Source organism: Salarias fasciatus, chromosome 7 (assembly GCF_902148845.1).
Source record: "Salarias fasciatus chromosome 7, fSalaFa1.1, whole genome shotgun sequence".
Lineage (NCBI taxonomy): Eukaryota > Metazoa > Chordata > Actinopteri > Blenniiformes > Blenniidae > Salarias > Salarias fasciatus.
Window position 1 is genome coordinate 28,606,081 of NC_043751.1, and position 21,891 is coordinate 28,627,971.

The window sequence follows — 21,891 nt, forward strand, 5'->3', positions numbered from 1 at the left end:
GTTACTGTGAAACGTCATTTTCTTGGCGAAAATACTAAATAAAATGAGATTAATTGTTGCGAAGCCACGGTGTCAGGATGAGGGAGAACAGCAGTTTGCCGTCCGGGTTTCTGGAGAGAGAGTCGAGCGAGGATCATCGTCGTGTTTGGTGGCAGGATTTTCTGTTCAGATGCAAAAAGCAGCACAATCAGGCAAAGCAAGCCGGTGCGACCAATGTAAATGTGTTTTTAATGCTGTAATTAATTTTCTTATTTAAAAGTAATTTATAGAGAATGACGAGCATGACCTGTTGAAACGTAGCACAAATTCGTTCCTCGCTGTCAAGAAGTGCTTTTGTTAGATCGCTTTTTTTTTGTTGTTGTTTTCTGAGAGCCAACAATTTCTTTTTTTTTTTTTTTTTTTTTAATCCACTAACCTGTGAAGCGTCACAGAGTCCAGCTGTAGTACTGTAAGGACTGTTGGGGGGGGGGGGCGTGCCTATATTTTCCAATGTGTGCTCAACGCTGGTGCTTCACCACAGTCACCTTTCAACTCGTCCCCCTCCCAGAATTCAAACTAATAAAAACAAAGAAGAGCACAAAAGTTCAGTCTGTTAGATCTGAATATACGTCCTTTTTTTCCCCCTCCATCCTCCTGAAGTCCTCTCCAAATTTTTAGGGAAAATAATGCACTTTATGGCCTAAAGAAAGTGTACCTTCAAATAAAAATAAAACCCAGTGATTTCTGTGAATGTGGATTATTCGGTAAAAGACTGATCTTTCATTTCATTATTTGATCCAAGTTTCACAGGGGACCTTACTTTTTTGTTCCTGGTTTTGCTTCTTGGTTGCACAATGAGTCAATCCAGCTTTCAGCTGCTCATTTTAAAACTCTTCCATTTTTACTCACCTTCCAGTATCCGAAGCGCTGTGGGCTGAAATTTACATTAAATGTCTTAAAAGGTTCTAAATCTGTTTCACCTCCTAAAAGCTACTTCATTTCTGAAGAGGCTGAAGCATTAATAAAACGGCATCTACAGACGTGGACAAAATTGTTGGTACCCTTCGTTTAATGAAAGAAAAATTCACGGTAGTCAGAGAAACAACTTGAATCTGACAAAAGTAGTAATAAATAAAAATTCTATGAAATTTAACCAATGAAAGTCAGGCATTGCTTTTCAACCATGCTTCAACAGAATTATTATAAAAAAAAAAGATAAACTCATGATACAGGCCTGGACAAAAATGTTGCACAATCTTTTGAGGCAATCACTGCAATCAAACGATTCCTGTAACTGTCACTGAGACTTCTGCGCCTTCCAGCAGGTATTTTGGCCACTCCTCATGAGAAAACTGCTCCAGTTGCCTTTTCCAGACGGCAGGTTTCAGCTCCTTCCAAAGATGTTGGATAGGATTTAGGTCAGGGCTCATAGAAGGCCACTTGAGAACAGTCCAATGTTTTCCTCTCAGCCATTCTTGGGTGTTTCTAGCTGTGTTTTGGGTTGTTGTCCTGTTGTGAGACTCGTGACCTGCGACTGAGACCAAGCTTTCTGACACTGGCAGCACATTTCTCTCTAGAATCCCTTGATCATCTTGAGATTTCATTGTACCCTGCACTGCAGCTCCAGAACATAGCAGAGCCTCCTCCGTGTCTCACAGTAGGGACAGTGTTCTTTTCTTCATGTGCTTCATTTTTCCTTCTGTGAACATAGAGCTGATGTGCCTTGACAAAAACTTGTGGCTTGTCAACATGCAGTCTGGCAAATTCCAGTCTGGCTTTTTCTTTTTAACAGTGGTGTCCTCCTTGGTCGTCTCCCATTAAGTCCACTTTGGTTCAAACGACGACGGATGGTGCGATCCGACACTGATGTTTCCTTAGCTAGAAGTTCACCTTTAATCTCTTAAGAAGTTTTTCTGGGCTCTTTAGTTACCATCCCTATTGTCCATCTCTGTGATTTTTCATCAATTTTCCTCCTGCGACTGCATCCAGGAAGGTTGGCTACAGTTCCATGAATGTTGAATTTCTGAATAATATGTGCAACTGTAGTGACGGGAACATCTAACTGCTTGGAGATGGTCTTACAGCCTTTACCTTTGACATGCTTGTCTATAATTGTCTTTCTAATCTCCTGAGACAACGCTCTCCTTTGCTTCCTCTGGTCCATGTTGGGTGTAGTACACTGCATGTGACCACCTGTCGCCCTCTATATGAGCCACTGACTGATTACAAGATTGCAGACACCTGTGATGCTCATTAGTGGACACACCTTGGACAGACATGTCCCTCTGGTCACATCATTTTCAGTCTTTTCTAGGGGCACCATCATTTTTGTCCAGGCCTGTTTGAGTTTATTTCTTTAAATAATTCTGTTCAAGCATGGTTGAAAGGCAATGTCTGGCCTTCATTAGTTAAATTTCATAGAATTTCTTTTTTTTTTATTACCGCACTTTCATCAGATTGAAGTTATTTCGCTGACCACTGTGATTTTTTTCTTTCATTAAGCGAAGGGTACCAACAGTTTTGTCCACGTCTGTATATCTGGTGCTTTGGTGCATTTATAGTCACTATGACAGTAAATAAATCCAAACACACTGTAAACACCACCAAATTTGATTCAGCAGACTTTATTATTAAAAGGTGGACTGCTAATTATTAATCCTGCAGTTTCCGTAAGACAACCAGAGAAATAACAGATTTAGAAAACGTTTATTTTCACAAAAAAAAGCCCCCCCCCCCAAAAAAAAAAAAGTGAGATCAAACAAAAATATCAAATGTTTCTTACAATTAAAAACGTGATTTTTTTGCCTCACATCTTCCAAACAGTCAGTGGAAATATTCAGGATATTTTATCTCATTCAGCCAAAGTGAGCAAAAGTTTCGAGTCTTTTAGAGAAGTTTGCTGGGTCTCCATCGACGTGTGGCTGAAGTCTCATCACAGGGGGAAAAAAGAGCGTCTTTGTTTGTCCGTCTCAGCCTTTGGACTGCCGGAGCAGGCCGCGGATCCGGCGCACCAGAGCCTGGATGAAGGTGTAGCGAGAGCGGACCTGGCTGTACAGGCCCTCCACCTCCAGCAGCTTCCTCTGCAGAGCCTCGCCGAATCCCGCCGCCATGTCGCTCTTCAGCTGCACACAGCGAACGGAACGATGTGGACGTGCTGATAAAAAAACAACGCGCCGACGTGCACAGGCGGCCTACTGCCGGTTCTTACCACGTCCAGGTCTTGCTGGCTGACTCTCGACAGGCCGAGTCCTCGGCTCCCGCTTGCTTGCAACCCGCCGAAAGCATCTGAAGAAAAACAGACGTTGAATCGGGCGGGGTCGGACAGGAAACTGACTTAAAAGACAACACGACTCACCGTTGGCTAGTCGAGATCGGTATAAACTGGCTCCGGGCAGCAGAGAGTCTTTGGGGTCGGAGGGCGTACAGTGCAGGAGGTAATACTCCAGATGACGCCACAAAACGAACAAACACGTCTCGATGACGTCTGAGGAAGAAACCGGTCAAGGAATTTCACAGCAGTTCGTGACGTGGCGTTAGTTTAACTCACAGACAATCAGTCTGTGGATTAATGTGCTGAAAAGCGACATATTTAGTGTAATTCTCCTGTGAAGAATGAAGGATACAGGAGCAGAGCGCCAGCAGCTTGGCTCTGTTGTTGATGAGCTGGACCAGCCGTCTCTTGGCCAGCAGGCTCCTCTGGACGGAGGAGATTTTCTCCACGCCTCCCGGGCCGGACACCAGGCCCTGGCACAGCTACAGACAAGAAACAAGTCTGCTGTTAAGGCTGAAGACAAAGCAAGGGGAGAGTGCTTAAAACAAAGAATGCATGAGTACGGCAGCAGAACTGTCAGAAGAATCCTCTTTCATGAAACCACTAAATCACAATGGACCAATCAGTGTTATCGTGATTGAAATAAAGCTGAGCTAAGAAATAAAGCTGATTTATGGGCTGGTTACCTCCTTGAGCTCCTCCGGAGGCAGCTGATCCAGGCTCTGCAGTTTGCCCAGGCTCTGTCGGTGACTTTGGTGGAATCGGAAGAAATCAGCGGCGCTGTTCTTGAGCAGGTACAGGATCAGACCCAAGCTCGGGACTCGGGAGTAAGCCATCGACGGCAGAGCGGAGGGGAGATCTGACAGAGAGAGAGAAACAGTCGGACGTCTGCTGAAGTGGCTGAGAGATGCTCAAGAGAAGAGAAAATGACATCCTGAGGGCCTGGACTTCAGCACCGGTATCAGAAGGACATTTTACAAGCTGAGAAGGACAAATGCTGTAAAGGAGGAAGGAACAGTCGGCTTAACAGAGACATGAGTCAAATCCTCCTCCTTTTAAAGTATGGGCAGAATATCACTGACCTGTTCGTCCTCCGTCCCGGGACGCTGGCTCGCTGCCAGACGGGCTGAAGAGGCAGATGCTGAACTGAGCCTGGGTGGAGCTCTGCAGGAGGAGGGTCTGGCAGTACTCCATGATGTTAGCGCACACCTAGAAGGAAGACAGCACGGCTCAGAACACCCAGACCGGGCACTCATTTCAGTGTTTCAGTACTCAACGTTTACGCTCTGTATCCTCCCTCTGCCGGTGTGGAAGACAATCCTGATGTAGTGAAGGATTATCATCGAACCTGCTGCATGGCCACCTCCATCTCTTCTCGCCGCTCTGCAGATTCCCCGGGAGCAGAGATCTCCGCCTGCTTCAGCAGCCTCTCACGCTCACTTCCTGCCAGGCGGCCGAGCAGAGACAGACACAGGCGCTGGAAGAGACGAACGTTTTAAATGACTGTGCAGTTATTAAGCTGAAGACAGAAGAGGTGAGACCCTCGATATGTAATCACACAGAGAGAAGGTCCCACCTGGAATCTGTTAATGTGTCCCTGGAACTCCATCAGAGCTGCACTGTTCACTTCTCCACCCATTTCAAGAGCACCTGAGAGGGGAGGCATTATGATTCATATACTAATTTTAACAAGAGGGAAACAGTAAACATGGAACAATCAAGTAAATGAATCTGATTGCTTTCAGCTCGGTGTGATTGCTGCTTTTCCATACCTGGCAGAGCAGTCTTACTAATGATCCCAGTGAGCAGGGAGAGTTCCTGCAGAGCTCCCATACTGAGCTCCTGGCATCGCAGCAGGGACTGGATGGTGTCTGCATGGACAATCAGCCACTGGAGAACCTGAGTTCAGACAAACAGACGCTGCGTTAAAACCACGTACTTCCAAATCCTCACTTATGTTTCCTGGAAAGACAGATACACAACAAAACAACCTTACAGAATACAACCAAAGTCAAGGCAAAGATTAGCATTTACATGATCAAAATATGATCTATTAGTAGAAATATCAGTTCCAGAGTTGTTGCGTTTACCTGTGCTGCCCCCTGCTGGTGGTTTATGGAGGTAGACGTCAGGATCACTTGAAAGAGCCTTAAGGTCGGCAGCAGGATCTGCCGGTAGCGATCCAGAGGACTGGGGATGAAGCCTGACGGGTCCCTCATCACCCTGCAGCACACAGAGGAACGCAACGAACACTTAGGACACTAGTTTGAAAAGAGACTCAGCTAAATGCACCAGAGAGCAACAAAAAATATTCTAAAATATATCGTTTTCTGCGTACCGGTGTGCGTCGCTGTCAGGAACCATGTCAAACACCTGACACTCCATGAGCTGAGCCACCAGACCGCAGCGCAGCAGCTCCACAGCTCCCTCGCCCGTCTTCGCCACGCGAGTCAACAGAGCCTGAAGAAACACAGCCAAGTGTTTCAGAATCCTGCACTCCCTCTGGCAGACATTCATCATGAGCACTGAGCATGAATCTTTAACCACCGCCTCACCATTTTGCTCTCGTAGATGTAGAGCGGCTTGAGGAGCGGCGGCTGAGGCGTGAGCATCGTCTGCAGGGCGGCGTCGTCTTGTCTCAGGCTCTCCACCAGCGAGCGCAGGTAGCCGCTGTTGCACACATACAGCAGCCACTGGTTCTGGCGGTCTATCGACAGGATCCGGTCCAGAACGGCCAGCGCCAGCATCTGATAGACCGGGAGAGACGGAGACGACGGCAAGAGGCACATGAAGTGTGAATATTGTATGATGAAAAGAATCCTCTCACTGAGCCAGGAAAAAAAGGTAGAACAGTAGTGAGAGTGGAAAACAAACCGTAATCAACATCAGGTCTCAAAGTCTGGATCTTACCCGGCTGATCTCATGGCCATCGCAGGCGTCCCGACACACAACCTCCATCAGAGCTTTGCCGTAGCTCTCGATGATGGCCAGGTTCTCTCTCTGCAGTTTGGAGAAACCGTCTTCAGGGGCAGTGAGACGCTCCCACATCGCTTTCCCTGCGGAAAGAAACCTGCTCAGGCGGCAACTCAAAACTGTGCAAACTGCTGAATACATTCAACACCACCGATACAAGACGACCCCACATTTTGTGAAACAAAAAAAAAAAAAAAAAACATTTTCTTATACTGGGATCAATACCATAACTTTTAAGATAGTAACAGCTTCAAATAAAAATCAAAGCTCCTGTGAATTTCTAAATTAACAGACTGTTTTCATTATAATTGCTATGTTGTACCTGTCTGTAGAGTGTCTGGTTCTTCAGGTTTCTGGGCGATCTGAAGGTAGTACAGCAGAGAGCCGTACAGGTGAGCACGCAGACGCTGGTATCCACCTCCTGAAAATGCAAAAAGACAATACAATCCTTCAAACACACCATAAAAACCATCTGTTATGAATTAAAGGGGCTTTTAAGGAACCACTGACCAGTACAGAGGATGAAGTCGAGCAGCTTGCGGAGAATCAGGTGCAGGGCAGAGTTGGCGATGGAGGCGAATCCGGAGGAGGCTTCTAGCCCCTCCCCCTGCTGCTGCTCCGACAGCACCGACTGACTGAGGTGGGCCGTCAGAGTGAAGACGGCCCCCGCAACTATGGGCATCAGTTCTCCTGCCGCATCCTCGGACAGCACCTGCAGAACCGACAGCCACTCAGAACAACTCCCCGACGACTCCCTGAAGCACGGAGGCTTGCTGGGTGCATCGTTTCACTCCAACCCCCCCCCCCCCCCCCCCCCCCCCCCCCCCCCCCCCCCCGATATACAGAATATGATGGAGTCTTTCTGGACCTTGTCATGCAGGTCCAGCAGGAGGTCTCTGATGATGAGCTGCCTGTCGTCAGCTGGAATCAGGTCGGCGGGGCAGGCGGTGAGCAGAGTCTCCACCAGGCTCCTCCAGGACTGCAACGCTTGACGCTTGGCGCTCAGGCTCCGGCGGACGTGGTTACGCTCCACCACTTGCTGCAGGATGGAGTTCACCTCCTGCAAACACGTTCAGACACCGAGTCTGCATTTTGCTACAAACTAAAGAACCAGCCGACAACAGTGGTACACTCACCTCCATTAATAAGGGTCTCTGTCCAATCGCTGCCATTCCTTGAAGTGCGTTCACCTCAGCAACCAACACTCTGTGAAGCAACTGGTAAGATGATAAAAAAAAACTAATTTAACAAGAATCAGTGTAGGACTGCAAAGTAGCAAAAATAACAACAGAAAGAGGAAGCGGCATGCTTGAGCTCCACACCCACCTTGACGTTGCAGACAGTGTGTCCCTGCTCGTTGACGTGCTCGCAGTTGGAGATCACCTGTTCTATCTGAGTGCGCTCAAAGAAGTCCAGCTGCAGCAACTCAGGCATGTCCTGACTGAAGTCAATGGCGTCCAGCACACTCAGCAACTTCCTGCGCACTGTTGGGGCAAGTAAAGACAATCTGATTTAATTCTGTAGAATTTTGAGCTCCTCGCATGTCAGCTTGCATCAGTCTCAAAGTAGATCTTAAAACACGATTCTGATATTATCCGAACTGAATGCAGACTGAAGCGTCGCAAACCTTTAGAAACTGTGTCGAAATGCAGAAATCCGCTGACTGATCTGGTCTCTTCTTCTATGCCTGACTCCCCGTCCACTGAGGAGATGAATTAGGAGGTTTTTAAGCACAGACGTATCAGGAAATCATGGTTACTCAGACTATAAAATATGATTTAATACATTTAATATAGTTACAGAATGCTTTAGGGAAGTAAAAACAAGACCACATCAGGCACCTGCATGCTGAGCGTGTGGCTGGTCGTCCAGCAGGAGGCTGACGAGCCGCTGTGTGTGTGAGCGCTGGCGGTTCAGTGAAGTCACTCGCAGCTCGATTGCAGCTGTTTTCATGAGCCAAGACATCTGGGACAAGGCGGCAATCTGGTTACCTGAGGAAATCCAAGATTTGAATCAGTCAAAGACAAGGAAAACATTTTTTGGGAGTGACTTCCAAAAGTATTTTATTTTGTTTTGTAAAATCTGAAGCATCTTTAGGATGCAATACAGAAATCCCCAATTATTATACTGCAACGTTTGTTTTCTGCTTTTCATTGCAATGCGAGGGATTTCTACAGTGAAAGCAAAGAGCTGAGCAGGGATTTCTTCGCTCACCGCTCAGAAGGAAGGGTAGGTGTTGCAAGTGAGAAAACAGGAAGTCCTGGCTGGTCCTCAAATAGCGCATGGTGGGTCCAGATGTGTCTGGGCAGGCGCACAGCTGGTAGATCACCTACGAGAGGAAGCCAAAAGGCACTTAAATGAGGTTCTCACTGAATCTAAACTCACAGTCGTGTCTCACTTATCATTACCTGATAACAGAGCTCAGCCAGGTGGGGGGCCTTCTGTGTCAGTGCAGGCCCGGACCTCTTCTCAGTTCCTCTCTGCAGCAGACTCAGGATTGCATGCAGGCAGCTCCGTGGACACCCCAACACGCCTGGGACGCACAGGCACAGTCAGGAGCTCCATTTTTTAACTCAAACCATTGATCAATAAACGCTGGTAAAGCTCCTACCTGGGTCCTGGAGATTGGTTGAGGACACGGACTTCTTAACTTCGTAGCCCAGAAGGTAAAGTGCCAGATTAGGCGCCTTCAATTCCAAAGAGGTGATGAGCAGGTTGAGGATGTGGATCTGAGTCTCGTGTCGGATCCTTGCCACCTTCTTCGGTTGCTCCAACTCTGAAAAATCCAGAGTTTGGTGTAAAAAGAGAAGCCAAGTCTGAGTGTGATGAAGATTTCACCAGCACAGAATCAAAGCTTTCAGCTGAAAAGACGCTTTTCTCACCATCTCCTTTCTCGGTTCCTTCTTCTGCCTCCTCGTTATCCAGACACTCCACAAAACCGGCCATAAGCTTGTCACTCACAGTCTGGTGGACCGAGAGACAGAATGATATACCACGCAATACTGATCCCAACCGGGACAAGTTAGTGAAACAAATCTCAGTACCTGGTCGTGTGTGAAGTCTCCCACCAGTCGAGTTTGAATGTTGGGGTAGTTGGCAATGCGACGCAGGATCTTGGCACTCTGGAAACCAGCCTCGGGGTTTGAGCTGCTGTGGTACAGATATCTGCAAGAGACAAGCAAGAGTCCCATCAAAGGTAGTCAGAGCATTTCAAATGTTCCAAAAAGTCAAAACAATTCACACCGACTTAACATGTATGGTTTTCTGCCACCTACCTGGCGATATTGACGATGTGATCGGCCCTTCGGGTTTGAGGACTGACGCCCTGGAGGAGCTGCTCCAGCGGAGAAACCAGTAGGGAGGACTGGCTCTCCCTCAGAAGGTCCATAAACATCACCTCCTTCTGCAAAGCCAAGTCCAGGAGGCACAGGCAGTGCAGCACTGCTGACTCCAAGTGCTTTTTACCTGTAAGAGACGGAGGGTGGAGCCTGTTATCAGAGCAGACACACACACACAAACCGTCTGTTTGTGACAGAAGCAGCGTATGCTCGCTCACCAGGGAAGGGTGCATAGGTGTCCAGCTGGCGCACGCCCTCCTCCAGCAGGCTGAGGCAGAGCGCCAGCATGGGCGAGTCGTTGAGCAGGTGGAACATGATGCTGTGGCCGGGGGGCTTGTGGGCCGGGACCTGCTCCCCCTGCAGCTCCACCATCTCCTGGATGAAGTCTGACGGCTGCGGCTCGTAGTCCCGCAGCAGCTTGTGGAACACCTCCAGCACCGAGTCGGCGACCTCCCACTGAGAGACAACAGGACAGCTGAGTAAACACACGCTTCCGGCACGCGACTGCGTCTCGGCGCGGGGAGAGGAGAGGACGGAACCTTCTCTGCCGGGCGGCGGTAGGCTCTGGTGGGGAACGGCAGGAACACGGAGTCTCGCAGGAAGTTGAGGTAGGGCTGGAAGCCGGGAACTCGGAGCCCCGCCCCCAGATTGACTGGCAGGCTGCTCTCGACCAGCGTGCTGATCAGATGACAGAAGCCTCGCGTCAGCGGATACTCCTCACAGCTCGACTCGATCTCATTCAGCTCGACCTGGCCACAAGAAAAACAACCAGAGCTCATCATGTGAGTTTTTCTTTACTTATACTACATCAGGCAGACAGCACCGTTACATATGTTAGAACAGTACTGGACATTACAGGTTATTCTACATCGGTACAAGAAGCTCCAGATAATTGATGATCCAGTGAAGAGTGCTACATTTTTCTACAGCAAAACATTTAAACACAAATCCAACTACATTCCTGTCTGCATTAGTTCTGATTACTAATTAAAAACAACAAACTTCATCCCCTAAAAATCACTGAAATTTAATTTGAGTGCTTAACAATAATACTTTAGGAAGCTTTTATAACTAATGAGTCATTCTGGAAAAGAGTGAAGGGAGGAAGACAGAAGTGGGACATATTGGGGAAAAAAAGCTGGATTCAGCATCGAACAAATAAAACAAACTCACCTCGATTCCTGCTGCTTGTCTTTGTCCAGAGGCTCGCACTGTCTGAAGGATCTGTGGTATAAAAAAAATACAGAAATAAATAAAACTTAAGCCTCAAACAAAACAATCGTCAACACATAATGCAAATACACTACAAACTATTGATCCAAAGCATCAGTTAAGAGCTCATATTTATTATAGATTTAGGGGAAAATGGCGATGCTCGTCTAAAATTTCATTTCAGTTCATAAAATCTTATATTCATTTCAGTGAAGAGTATTAGTGTGACTGTTATATTTAATTTAAAAAAAAGAACCAAACAGGAAAACATCAAAAGCTGAGATTAAAGCTATCATATACATGAAATCATCAGAATAATTTATCACAAAATTAATTCACCATACCCATTAATCAGGTATCAAACAGAAAGTCTGTGGTTCATGTATATTTTGCTGTATTTTACTTAATAAATAGGTAAAATGACCGTCCTGTACCTGTGTGTACTCCAGCGACTGCCAGAGCGAAGCGGCGATCTCTGGTGACTTCCCAAAGGCCGCCAGGCAGAGCAGGAGCTCGGCCTTCAGGATGGGAGGAACGCTGCACTGCAGCAGACCCAGCATCACCACAACCGGGGCCCACTGCGGGTGTTCGCACAAGGCCAGCCGAGCATTTTCACTCTGGACAGACAGAAGCCGGTCAACACTTCACTGTGATTTTATATTTCACACCCCGAGTGGGAAGAACCACCCCTACGGTGTCTCACCCATGTGATGATGACGGTGAGCAACTCCAAAAAGGAAGTTAGTCCCTCCAGCTCTCTTTGGGTGATGCCCCGGAGAGGCGGGTGGCGGTACTGGGCTGCGTCCGGGTTTGGGAAGTCTCTTCGCAGGTTCTCGTGGTAAAGCATGAGGGACTGGAAAAAATGCTCCCAAGAAACTGGACTTCCGGAGACGCCCTGGATGTTGTCACCTGCATATGTGAAAAGAAGGTTAGTAGAGGTTTGATTAGAAACACTTAGGCTACGTTCACACTGCAGGCTGAAGTGACCCAAATCCGATTTTTTTGCCCCTATGCGACCTGTATCGGATCTTTTCCTGACAGTCTGAACGACACAGATCCGATTTTTTCAAATGCGACCCAGGCCACTTGGATATGTGGTCCTAAATCCGATACGTATCGGATCTTTTGCCATGCGACTTCAGTCTGAACGGCCAGGTCGCATTTATCCGACCTGCACGTCACGATGTGGGGCGCTGAAGACGTGTGTCTTACCGTGAGTGTTAAAAAACGGCGCTCGCAGACGTACATTAAGGGAGTTCTTGTCATCCGAAAAATATTATTGAACTCCGTATCATTAAAGCCTCTCATCACTGTCCCACCACTCCTGACTGCGTTCCTCTGTTGCTGCCACTGCCCCACAAAACGCCATGGCCAAAAACGTGGCTCTCTTCCTTCTCATTCGCTAAATTCTGCAGCGCCAGGACAACGGGGAGGAAAAATAATAATAATATCCACACGCGCGCTCTCCCTATCTCTCTCCCTCTCTCTCTCTCTCTCTCTCTCACACACACAGAAGGAGCTCGGCGCAGCTGATTAGAAGCGCAGCACTGAAATGATTGCTCACTATTCAATTGTAAGAATACGTGTTTGATCAGTTCTTAAATAAATCATCGACGCTTGAAAAGCTACAGATTCTGTATGTTGTTTGTGAGTTCAGCAAATACTGAAGCGTGCTGCTGCGTGACGTCGTCATGTCCTCTTCTGCGCATGCGGGACACTTTTGGGTGGTATTCCGTTCAGACGGGAGATCACATACAAGTCGCATTTTATTGTAAATGTGAACGAACTCGCAAAAAAATCGGATTTCACAAAAAAATCCGAATTGAGCATTAAGCCCTGCAGTGTGAACGTAGCCTTAGAAATACCTAGATCATAAAAATTTAAATTTACAAATAAATGACAAGTGATTACAAATGTCCAAAGTTCTTCCAAACCAACTAAAGTCCACACAATTATCCACTCAATAATATGACACACGAGTTATGGTCAACAATGGCTTGGAAGCAGAAATCAAGGTACCATAAACAAGGCTGTGGTCGCCACTTTTCTTTGATGCTGAATTCTTATATCCAGTTTTTGTTACCACTTCATTACTATGTGGGAGAGCAGTACTCAGATATGCAGATCTTTTCACAGTATTTTCAACTTTTTTCACAGAAATCAAGAGAGAAATTAATCTCTGAGATAAATCACAACATTTTTATGAATTCTGTTGAGATTTAAGTATCTAAATGAGAAGTCTATGAGGAGTTAAAACACATGATGCCATAAAAGACCTGATGCGTCAGTGTTTACAGCTTAGCAGGTATCTATATAAAAAAATGTTCAACTGAAAACTTATAATAGCCTCATTAACATATGTCAGTCAAAAATGCAGACTGAGCTTTAATCAGTCCAGATTTAGAGAGTGAGCTTTGATATGTTAAAGCACTGATGAGATCTTACTGTGTGTGGCTCCATTGGTTTTCAGGAGACTGAAGCAGTAGTGAGCACACTGAGGGCCATTAGCGAGGCCTTTTAACATCCGAAGGTAGGAGATGTAGAGGGTGGAGGGCAGGAGGTCGCCCATCTGACGAACAAACTTGGACAGAACCACCTGCATCAGAGCACACAGAGGAAAACATTTGAAATGAGGGAAAAAAAAGTGTTTGCTGACACTCTGACATCGCGAAAGTCAATTTCGAGTCTTTCCTGCGGTGAGAAATCGTGACCCTCACTTGTTTATGTGGCGGTCGCTGTAGGGCCATTCCCAGGTAGGACCCCTGCAGGGAGGTGTGTTGGAGCGACTCTGTGGGACACCAGAATTCAACACCCAGCTCCAGTCCAAAGGGGTCTTTACTGTAAAATTCTCCAATCTGAAAAAAAAAACAAAAAAAAACAAACCACTTAAATTAGGTTGTCAGGCATTGCAGTGTTTTTCTGAGCATATTTGCTACTAAAATGTAACCTTCAAAGTTAGGAGGACTATGTTAGCACATATGATGATTAAAATACTGACGAGGATCATGAGATGGTCCAAGTCCTTGCGCAGTGATGATGGAAGCTCACTGCCCATCTGTAGGGACATGTGCACCAGTCGGGCGTCTTCATCCGCTCGGTTACGAAGCTGCTTCACCTGCGTGAGTGTGGCAACAAAAGATGCAAAAGACAAACAAACGAGACTTGATAAGTCCAACAGGTGACGCACTGAATGACTTATCTTGACTAATATCTCACCTTCATTGGCATCAGTGCCAAAAAGTCTGTGATGAGCGAATGGAGGCGTCGGATGTAAAACTCTTCTTGGGAAAAACTCTCACATCCCAGGATGCCCTCCTTCATGAACAGGAAGACATCGCCAAGGAGAGCCTGGTCGGCCAGAGACTCATCTGCCTCTGTGAACTCAACCAGGGCTGCACAGTACACCAGCACAAACAAGCACTTCTTAATATTCTGTGTCTAAATATTCTGTTCATAATTAGTATTTTTTTTAAATGTAGAAAGGAATATCTAACGCAGGTCTAATATCAACATCCCTTACCGGAGCCTTGTGGTAGCTGAGAAAGAACTCTCAAGGACAGAGCCCAAGCCAGGCGACACACAGCCTGGAGTCCTGGAAGCTTCCACGGTTGACCGTCCATCAGACGACTGTGTATTGCAGACACATACTGCCTCTCAGTCAGCAGCGGCAGCGCTTGGAGCAGATCTGACACAGGACAAGAAACTATCTCTGAGTATCTGTCATACTGAGACTAGAAGCAACTAGAAATACATGTTTATCAACCTGCTACACTGTTTAACATGCACTCACCTTCCCTATCTTCAGTCCCTTGCTCTATAAAGCTGACATCTAAGCAGTAGAGCAGTGACATAACCAGAGCCAGGTTCACGCTGTCCAGGGAGCCGTCAGCTTGAGCCGTCACCGTCTCCAGATGCCCGATGAGAGCCAGGGTATCGTCTTTCGTCAAGGGTGATTGGCAGGTCCATGAAAACAGACTGTCTGCTAGTGCTTGTCGGCATTCTTTGATAAGGTCAGAAACCTAGAGAGACAGAAGGAATTCAGATCCAGAAGACTCAGATTTGTGGAGCCGAACCACCAGAATAAAATGCAATTTCACATTTTTGTTTGATTTTTCTTGCTCCCACCTCCTTCCTGTGCTTTTCATTGCCCAGGCCACGCTCCTTCTGCAGCCGTTCAAACTCACGCGTCACACTTATTTCTGACACCAGGGTGAGGATGCGTTTAGTCAGACCCTGGTTCATCAGCTCATCTGTAAAACGTGTTGTCAATGCCACCAGCTCTGCACTAAATGAGGAAAACAAATGACAGCACACATCAGCATTAAATTCATGAGGTAAAAAAAAAACAGGACAGTTACATTTATGTGAGGAGGATATTCTCAAGTACAGGTCATTTTGTGAATAACATACATGACGAAATTACCTTAGATCAAGGGTGAAGGTTTTGCCTTGGCGTGACTGGATGAGTGACCGTAGAGAGCTGGCCATACAAAGCTTCCCATCCCAGTAGAGTAAAACAGCAACTAAACCTCGAGTAAGACCAGGAAAATATGGCTGCTGTTGTTCACCTGGAGAAATACGAGAACAACTCATTGTCAAATACAAGTCGAACGTGCAGATTAAGATGAACCTAACCCTGAAATAAAACAGCAATTATGAATTTTAAAACTGATTACAAATCAATGATTTCCCTTATGTTTATTTTACCTGCTAGTAGGAGCTCCAAGGCTGACAATTCTCCAATGTCAAACAGATCACTGAGGATAAAGGCTTCTGTCAGAAGCTGCTCTGGAAGGAGCCGTGACCCCTGCTGACCTTGGATGGCGATGCCGTCTGTGCTGGCTTTGCGCACTTTTTCTCTTTGTTCTGCACTTTTAGGCTGTATTGAAGAGGAGGTTCAATGTTATTGATGTGCGTCTTAAAGGGGTAAAATATACACTGGTGCATTGTTTTTCCAACATCACAAAGAAGAAATGATAACAGAGTGACATTTTTCACATGGCCAGATGTTCACAAAAGCGTTGTGCCCAGCATCATGCCTCACCGGGTTTTTAAAGAGTGACAGAAAGTGCGGTTTGTGTTTCTTCAGTTGCAGATCCAGCAGGTGGACACTCTCCGGCTGTCTCCTCACCACCGCTCCCTCCACAGTTTCCCATAGCTCTTTCAGTGGCCCCCACAGACTGGCTCCTGGAGAGTAAACAACTTTTTAAGTTCTCATCCATGACTGATGCTATTATTACGCTATACCATGTACGAAACAACTTTCACATCCTTTCATGAGTTCTGCATGCATAATTCCTTAACATTAGCCAAGTGAAGGGAGGACTAAGACGTAAATAATAAAACCACATAAGACGTGAGACGGGGTTTGCAAACCTGATCCCATTAATTGGTTGTACATAATAGGTTTCGGTTTCGCTTCCAGGTATGTGAAAGTAGGTGGGAGATTAGGAGCCACCGTGTACCCAGACTTGAGGTTTAAAGACGAAAAGCTGGTGAAACTGTTTTAACTGCAAGTCAGCAAGCAGCTGAATCTGTGACCTAACGTTTCCATGGCATGGGCTGGGCTAGGCTAACTTAGCCGCACAGCTCCATGTGGTTCAAGAAACAAGGTAATAAACTAAATCATCAGTAATCAAACAGACATATCCGGACTTGATTGTAAATTACCGAGTGATAAAATGAACATGAATTGGACAGTTATAGACAATAAAATCGTAGTTACCCGAATTTACCGCCATCTGTGTCGCCATGATTCATTCGGAAAACTGTGACATAGCTTCCGAGTTTTTGCCGGTGTAAAATTTAAAATGACTGACTCCTTATAACTTGTTTTTTATTCTGGGTGAAAAAAACGCCAGCCATGCGTTAAAACCGAATAATTGGTATCTAAGTCCAGAGGAGAACTAAAACATTACTGCACTCTGTTTAATATTTTCAGGCAATGTTTTTAGACGACCAAAGGACCCGACGCAAACTTGTTGATTCAATGGGAATTGTAGTTTTCTGGTTCAAATTACTTTTAAAAAGTAATATAAAGTAATTCTGTCTATTAAAGTTGTACATAATATATCAAGAATGTGCACTCAAAATATATTTTGTATTTTCACAATGAAAACGACATTGTCAGAGCCGAAACAAATTATTCAAAACAAGCGGCACTATGGTGAGGTAAACCAGGTTTCTGTCGGTACTGTTTTAAGGGTACACCAAGATGTCCATGCTAATGTGCTGAGATTATGACCGCTGTCACGAAAAATGGCAGTTTATTACCTAAAGCCACCATCTTAAAGTAGAGAAATATAAGGTCTGATGAAATTTTAACGTTCAGCATGGCTCGGGTTGTGAAAGTGTTCCGTACGTTGCGGAATCACTGGAAGAAGTCCACGTTTGCTGTGGGCGTCCTGTCTTACGGGGGCTACTGGCTGTATGGTAAACACTGGTCGGTATCCAAGATCATTAAATATCTACTGATCTGACAGCTGTTTATTTTTTTTACTCACTCGTGTCTCTTATATCTTATCAGTGACAATGTTCTGCGCAGAGAGGCTTGTTTTGAGGCCAGGGTGAGGCATCATGTATTTTCTTAAGATTTCTTTCAGTCATTGACTGCACTTTCTAACCTCTTGTGGTCTCGTTTAGGAGTATGGACGTCAACTGATAGGACCACAGGAGCGACTCGGGAAAGCAACTGTGATTTTAAACCCTGCAGCCTGCAGTGGGTGAGAACAACACTCAGACCTCTCTACACGTGACAACTCCATCTGAACTCTAGACAACTGATCTGCCTCGTTGTCTTTTCAGGAAAGCCAACAATCTGTTTGAGAAAAACGCTGCTCCCATTCTACAGCTGGCAGGTGTAGAAGTTACTATAGTCAAGGTAATGTAATTTTGTGTTTCATCCTGACACGTATTAGTCTCAGCTATAGTCACGATTTCATGTTGTTGACATGTTCCTCTGCAGACTGACTATGAGGGCCAGGCTAAAAAACTGATGGAACTTATGGAGCAAACAGACATTCTGATCGTGGCCGGTGGAGACGGTACATTACAAGAAGTCATCACAGGTTTACTTCGGCGACCTGATCAAGTAGGTGGATTGTACTTATGGTATTAATGTTTCTTTGTCATTATTTACTATTAAACTTACAAACCGACTTATTACATCACTTGATTCAAAAATAATTTACTCACTGGATTTCTGTCTTGCCCAGCTTTTTTCCTCAATTATAAACTCCTGCCACTGTCTGATTTATTACTATTGCTGTTTCCAAATATAAAATAAGTGTATGTTTTCTGACAATAGGAGGTCTTCAGTAACACACCCATCGGATTTATTCCACTTGGTTCTCGGAACTCATTGAGTCCAAGCCTTCATCTCCTCGCTGACAACAAGGTCAAGTAAGTGACCTTCAATATCCACATTTTGTCATTACACACTAACATCGTCAGCTGCTCTAATTCCTGTTACACTCAGAGAACGAAGAGAATACATGTCTGTCTTATTCATTTTCCAGAGACATCACATCAGCAACACTGTCCATTCTGAAAGGAGAAACTGTACCTCTGGATGTCCTACAAATAAAAGTGAGAAACTGTTTTCCTTGCTCTGTATAGATTCATCTGATTAAATTCAAAGATTTATGCTTGCTTATTGTCAGTTTAGATGCAGTTCCTACCAGTAACTTCAGTACAGTGGTCATAGAAGATGATTTCATTTGAAGTCAGATTAAGGATTTTTTTTTTGACTCACTATGTCATAACTCAGTAAATTTAGTTATGTGTTAGCACTTTTACAGAAGACTGAGTTTGAACTGCATATGTTTATTCTTTTGTTTTCTGTTTTGTAGGGAGAGAAAGAGCAGCCAGTCTTTGCTCTGATGGGGCTGCGTTGGGGCGCTTTTAGAGACGTGGCTGCAACGATCAGCAAGTAAGAGTCACTGCTCATAACTCCAGGCATCAAAACGTGCACAACCCGACCAAACATAAGAGTACTGACTCTTAATGTCTCCCCACAGATTCTGGTACCTCGGACCACTGAAGACGAGCGCAGCACATTGGCTCAGTACTCTAAGGGTATGGTTGCTTTGGTTGCCTGAAAATACGAGATTATTTATTATGTTAAACTGCAAATATAAAGCCTCCTGAGCTCCAGCTTGTGTGTTTTCTTGGGGAAAAAATACAGTTATTAGTTCGATCACAGTCCTGAAAACTTGTTCTCAGATTTAGCTGTTGTTACTTTGCCTGACGTTCACTCAATTGAAAATAAAAATATGTACTAATGAGGTAGAACAGAAGACCTTCATTACAGCGTACAACACTTGTAGAGCTGTGAACGTGATGACAGAAAAAAAACAGTCCCATTTTCATTCAAATAGTTTGCTGTCTTCACAGATGTTTATTTTTTTTGTAATACAGTGAATAAATGTAAAACGATGTCACTTTGATCAACTAGAAAGTAATTTGTACCAAAAGATCAATAAATGTTATATTGGCATATTTTATGTATTAATTTTTTTTCTACTGAAAGAATTTTTCTAAGATGAGATGAGATGAGATCTAGTTTATTGCCCCCTTGGGGAGATTTATCCTGAGTTCTTCCCAGCTGCAGCAGACAGAGTGGTAACACACCACAGCACACAGAGCACCAAAATCAATAGGAGTTACGTGCACATGCACACTAAAGAGCGTGCACGCTGAGAGGCTGAAGTGGTAAACATATTGCACATGTCGGATGATGACCACAAAGCTTGTTCACACACATAATTGTCCGTTATGAATTTTCTATCATGCGTGTTCTTTATTGAACTGTTGATACAAATTAGTTTTAGTAGAAGTTCAACCTTTATTTATGTGGCCGGTGATGTAATTCCATCTCTGTTGTAAATGTTCCCAGGAGTGGCCTCTCATCCGGGAAGCCTCCGTATCCTACTTGGCTCCGACGCTCCGACCCCCTGACCTTCCTCCCCAGAAGCCCCCCAGGCCGAATCTGCTCCACCGCATCATCCGCCGGCTGAAGAACTACTGGAGTCCACCGGTGGAGGGTGAGTGTTTGAGTGTTGTGACACATTAATCACAGCATCGCTGTGTTAGGAGAATCTCTTTAATTCCTCACGTTTTCGATCAGAGCCTCCAAAAGTGGAAGAGCCGGAGAAGTGGGAGGATCAGCAGCTGTCGACGTTGGAGCTGTTTATTCAGACGCACAACAAGAACCCCGTGCAGAGGGTCAGTGTGCCGTGATAAGAAACCTTTCACATCAGATCATTCCCTTGTGCTCACGCTGTTATTTCTGTGATTTGCAGCGTGTGAATGACTCCCTGATGATCTGTGCAGAGCCTGATGACTTAAGCGTGGGTGAATTCATCACAGTCGGGTAGGTAGACGCCCTTTTCTTTTCTTTTTTTTTTTTTCTTTTTTTTTACATTCAGAGTTTAAGTTGTTAATTAAAGAACTTTTTTCTTCTTTGCAGTAAGAAAAAAGACGAAGACCCAACTTTATTCACGAAAGCCGCCACAAAACTGGAAGCTGGTGCTTGTCGGCTGCAGTTACCAGAGGTAACTGAGTTGTCTTTAAATGATTTCACGTCTGACTGTGTCTCAGCAGCACAAACGGAGTCTATTTTCAGGATCATGACAGTCCTCACCAGACTCGTTTCCAAATTGGGAGCTTCTGCTGTGACATTTAACTTTGTGCTTCGATCCTACAGGGCACCTCTGGCTTCTACAACATCGACAACGAGGAGTACGAGGCCATGCCTGTAGAGGTAAGGCTGTTGCCACGGAAACTCCGCTTCTTCATCAGCGCCGAGCGCCGAGAGCAGCTCCTCACACAGACACAGTAATGAGGAGACGGAAACCCCGGGAAGACGGAGAACAGCGGGACAAGAACTGATTTGAGAGAGAAAACAACAAACACTGGACGAGCTGCTGCCGAACACATCGCTCTTGATCATGAAGTTCAAATTGTTTAAACAAGCTACATAATTACATATATACATGGCATTTATTCATGTTAAACAGTTACTGAGAAGATTATGCTATAGACTACCATACATCAATGGACCAAGGCTCATTTTCTAAGCCAGTGCAGGTTGTTTTACAGTATGTTTACCTTTACCAGTTTAATAATGACAACCGGTGAATAAACCTGGTGTCTGTCCGGTTCAGTGCAGGCCGTTTTGACGTCTGTGGCCACGTGAAGCCTGATTTTGACAGGGAATACTGAGCAAGCGGCGTATCCGTTGAGAAAAAAGTCGCCCTCGCTTCCACTAGTGGTGAAACCTTGAAGGAGAACAATGGCGTGCGGAGGGGTTGTGTGGATATCGGCGAGTAAATAAAGAAGCCTGTGCGCGAGGCGTCTGGATGCGCCTCCGTCTTGTGATCAGGGCTCTTGGCTCTGCGCTCAGAGAGTCTGGGTCTGATCTGACAGATGGTGCAGAAAGCAAATCTCCGGGATTAAGATGGCGGCTGCACATGTTGAGCTGCTTGGAAAAAGACAAAAGGATGCACAAGGTGTCGTCTTGGTTTTCTAGATTGAGGGAAAATTTCAAAGGCAAATGTCTCATCTTGAGTACTTTAAAATACTGGCTGTTTACTTTCATGCAATACTTTAGACATTTTCCTCAATTCCAGACTTGGTGCCATAATGCTGAGGGATCAGTATTATATGACACCATCTTCCTGAAATTGATGTTATTGTTTTACTTTTTGCTTCACAGTGATAATTTTCCTCATGCAGCCGGCCTTTATTTTCTAATAAAGTCTACTCCACATGCTTCATGTGCCATCAGTAGTTTTTCCTGTTCTCCCAGATCCACAGGACGTGTAAAACATCCTCCTCGGCAGGTTCCACTATGCAGTGGCAGTTGTTTCTACATTCAAACCGGAACAGCTTAATTTCATTTTCAAAGAATTGTCATCATTTGAGGCTCTAAATTTTAAAAAAATAAATAAAAATATGATGTGATCTTATGAACTTACAATCATTTCAGGTGTTGTATTTTTGATTGTTATGATTTATTGATTGCAAAGAATAAACTGAGAATCAGATTATCAATCTGTGAAATATATATATTTTTTAAAGTTATTTAATTTTTCCTGAGCCACAAGTTAATTATCA

The 21,891-nt window shown here is 45.1% G+C and overlaps 2 protein-coding genes across 2 annotated transcripts; one reads left to right on the plus strand and one right to left on the minus strand.

The window, feature by feature from the left end:
- Positions 1–2,685: 2,685 nt before the first annotated feature.
- On the minus strand, positions 2,686–16,526 carry LOC115391939 (nuclear pore complex protein Nup205-like). Its single transcript, XM_030096372.1, has 42 exons — positions 16,499–16,526; positions 15,818–15,960; positions 15,481–15,652; positions 15,197–15,341; positions 14,899–15,058; positions 14,564–14,792; positions 14,294–14,458; positions 13,990–14,165; positions 13,772–13,888; positions 13,491–13,628; positions 13,219–13,369; positions 11,477–11,682; positions 11,208–11,390; positions 10,735–10,785; positions 10,101–10,310; positions 9,780–10,017; positions 9,499–9,688; positions 9,268–9,388; positions 9,106–9,187; positions 8,835–8,999; positions 8,632–8,756; positions 8,438–8,552; positions 8,065–8,214; positions 7,851–7,925; positions 7,550–7,707; positions 7,360–7,440; positions 7,092–7,283; positions 6,734–6,935; positions 6,546–6,644; positions 6,161–6,306; positions 5,806–5,997; positions 5,589–5,710; positions 5,341–5,473; positions 5,023–5,149; positions 4,827–4,900; positions 4,599–4,727; positions 4,333–4,459; positions 3,937–4,109; positions 3,603–3,732; positions 3,335–3,463; positions 3,188–3,264; positions 2,686–3,101 (listed from the first exon to the last, which is right to left on the minus strand). Exons 1-42 carry the CDS (start codon positions 16,524–16,526, stop codon positions 2,949–2,951), a joined length of 5,979 nt encoding a protein of 1,992 aa, XP_029952232.1. The 3' UTR covers positions 2,686–2,948.
- A 462-nt stretch (positions 16,527–16,988) lies between these two features.
- LOC115391735 (acylglycerol kinase, mitochondrial-like) lies at positions 16,989–21,711 on the plus strand. Its single transcript, XM_030096069.1, has 14 exons — positions 16,989–17,215; positions 17,300–17,339; positions 17,416–17,495; positions 17,578–17,653; positions 17,738–17,863; positions 18,080–18,174; positions 18,291–18,360; positions 18,624–18,703; positions 18,792–18,849; positions 19,670–19,817; positions 19,901–19,998; positions 20,076–20,146; positions 20,243–20,327; positions 20,480–21,711. The coding sequence occupies exons 1-14, from the start codon at positions 17,106–17,108 to the stop codon at positions 20,612–20,614; spliced, it is 1,272 nt and encodes a 423-aa protein (XP_029951929.1). The 5' UTR covers positions 16,989–17,105; the 3' UTR covers positions 20,615–21,711.
- Positions 21,712–21,891: the final 180 nt, after the last annotated feature.

Bases quoted from the DNA above. Each gene is read 5' to 3' on its own strand.
- LOC115391939 (XM_030096372.1), bottom strand. From the start codon at position 16,526: ATGGCGACACAGATGGCGGTAAATTCGG. The intron at 14,793-14,898 runs GTGGGAGCAAGA...CTGTCTCTCTAG, and splicing joins ATGAAAAGCACAGGAAGGAG to GTTTCTGACCTTATCAAAGA. The intron at 4,460-4,598 runs GTTCGATGATAA...TCTTCCTTCTAG, and splicing joins TGGAGGTGGCCATGCAGCAG to GTGTGCGCTAACATCATGGA.
- LOC115391735 (XM_030096069.1), top strand. From the start codon at position 17,106: ATGGCTCGGGTTGTGAAAGTGTTCCGTACGTTGCGGAATCACTGGAAG. The intron at 18,175-18,290 runs GTAAGTGACCTT...TTCATTTTCCAG, and splicing joins CTCGCTGACAACAAGGTCAA to AGACATCACATCAGCAACAC. The intron at 20,328-20,479 runs GTAACTGAGTTG...TCGATCCTACAG, and splicing joins GTCGGCTGCAGTTACCAGAG to GGCACCTCTGGCTTCTACAA.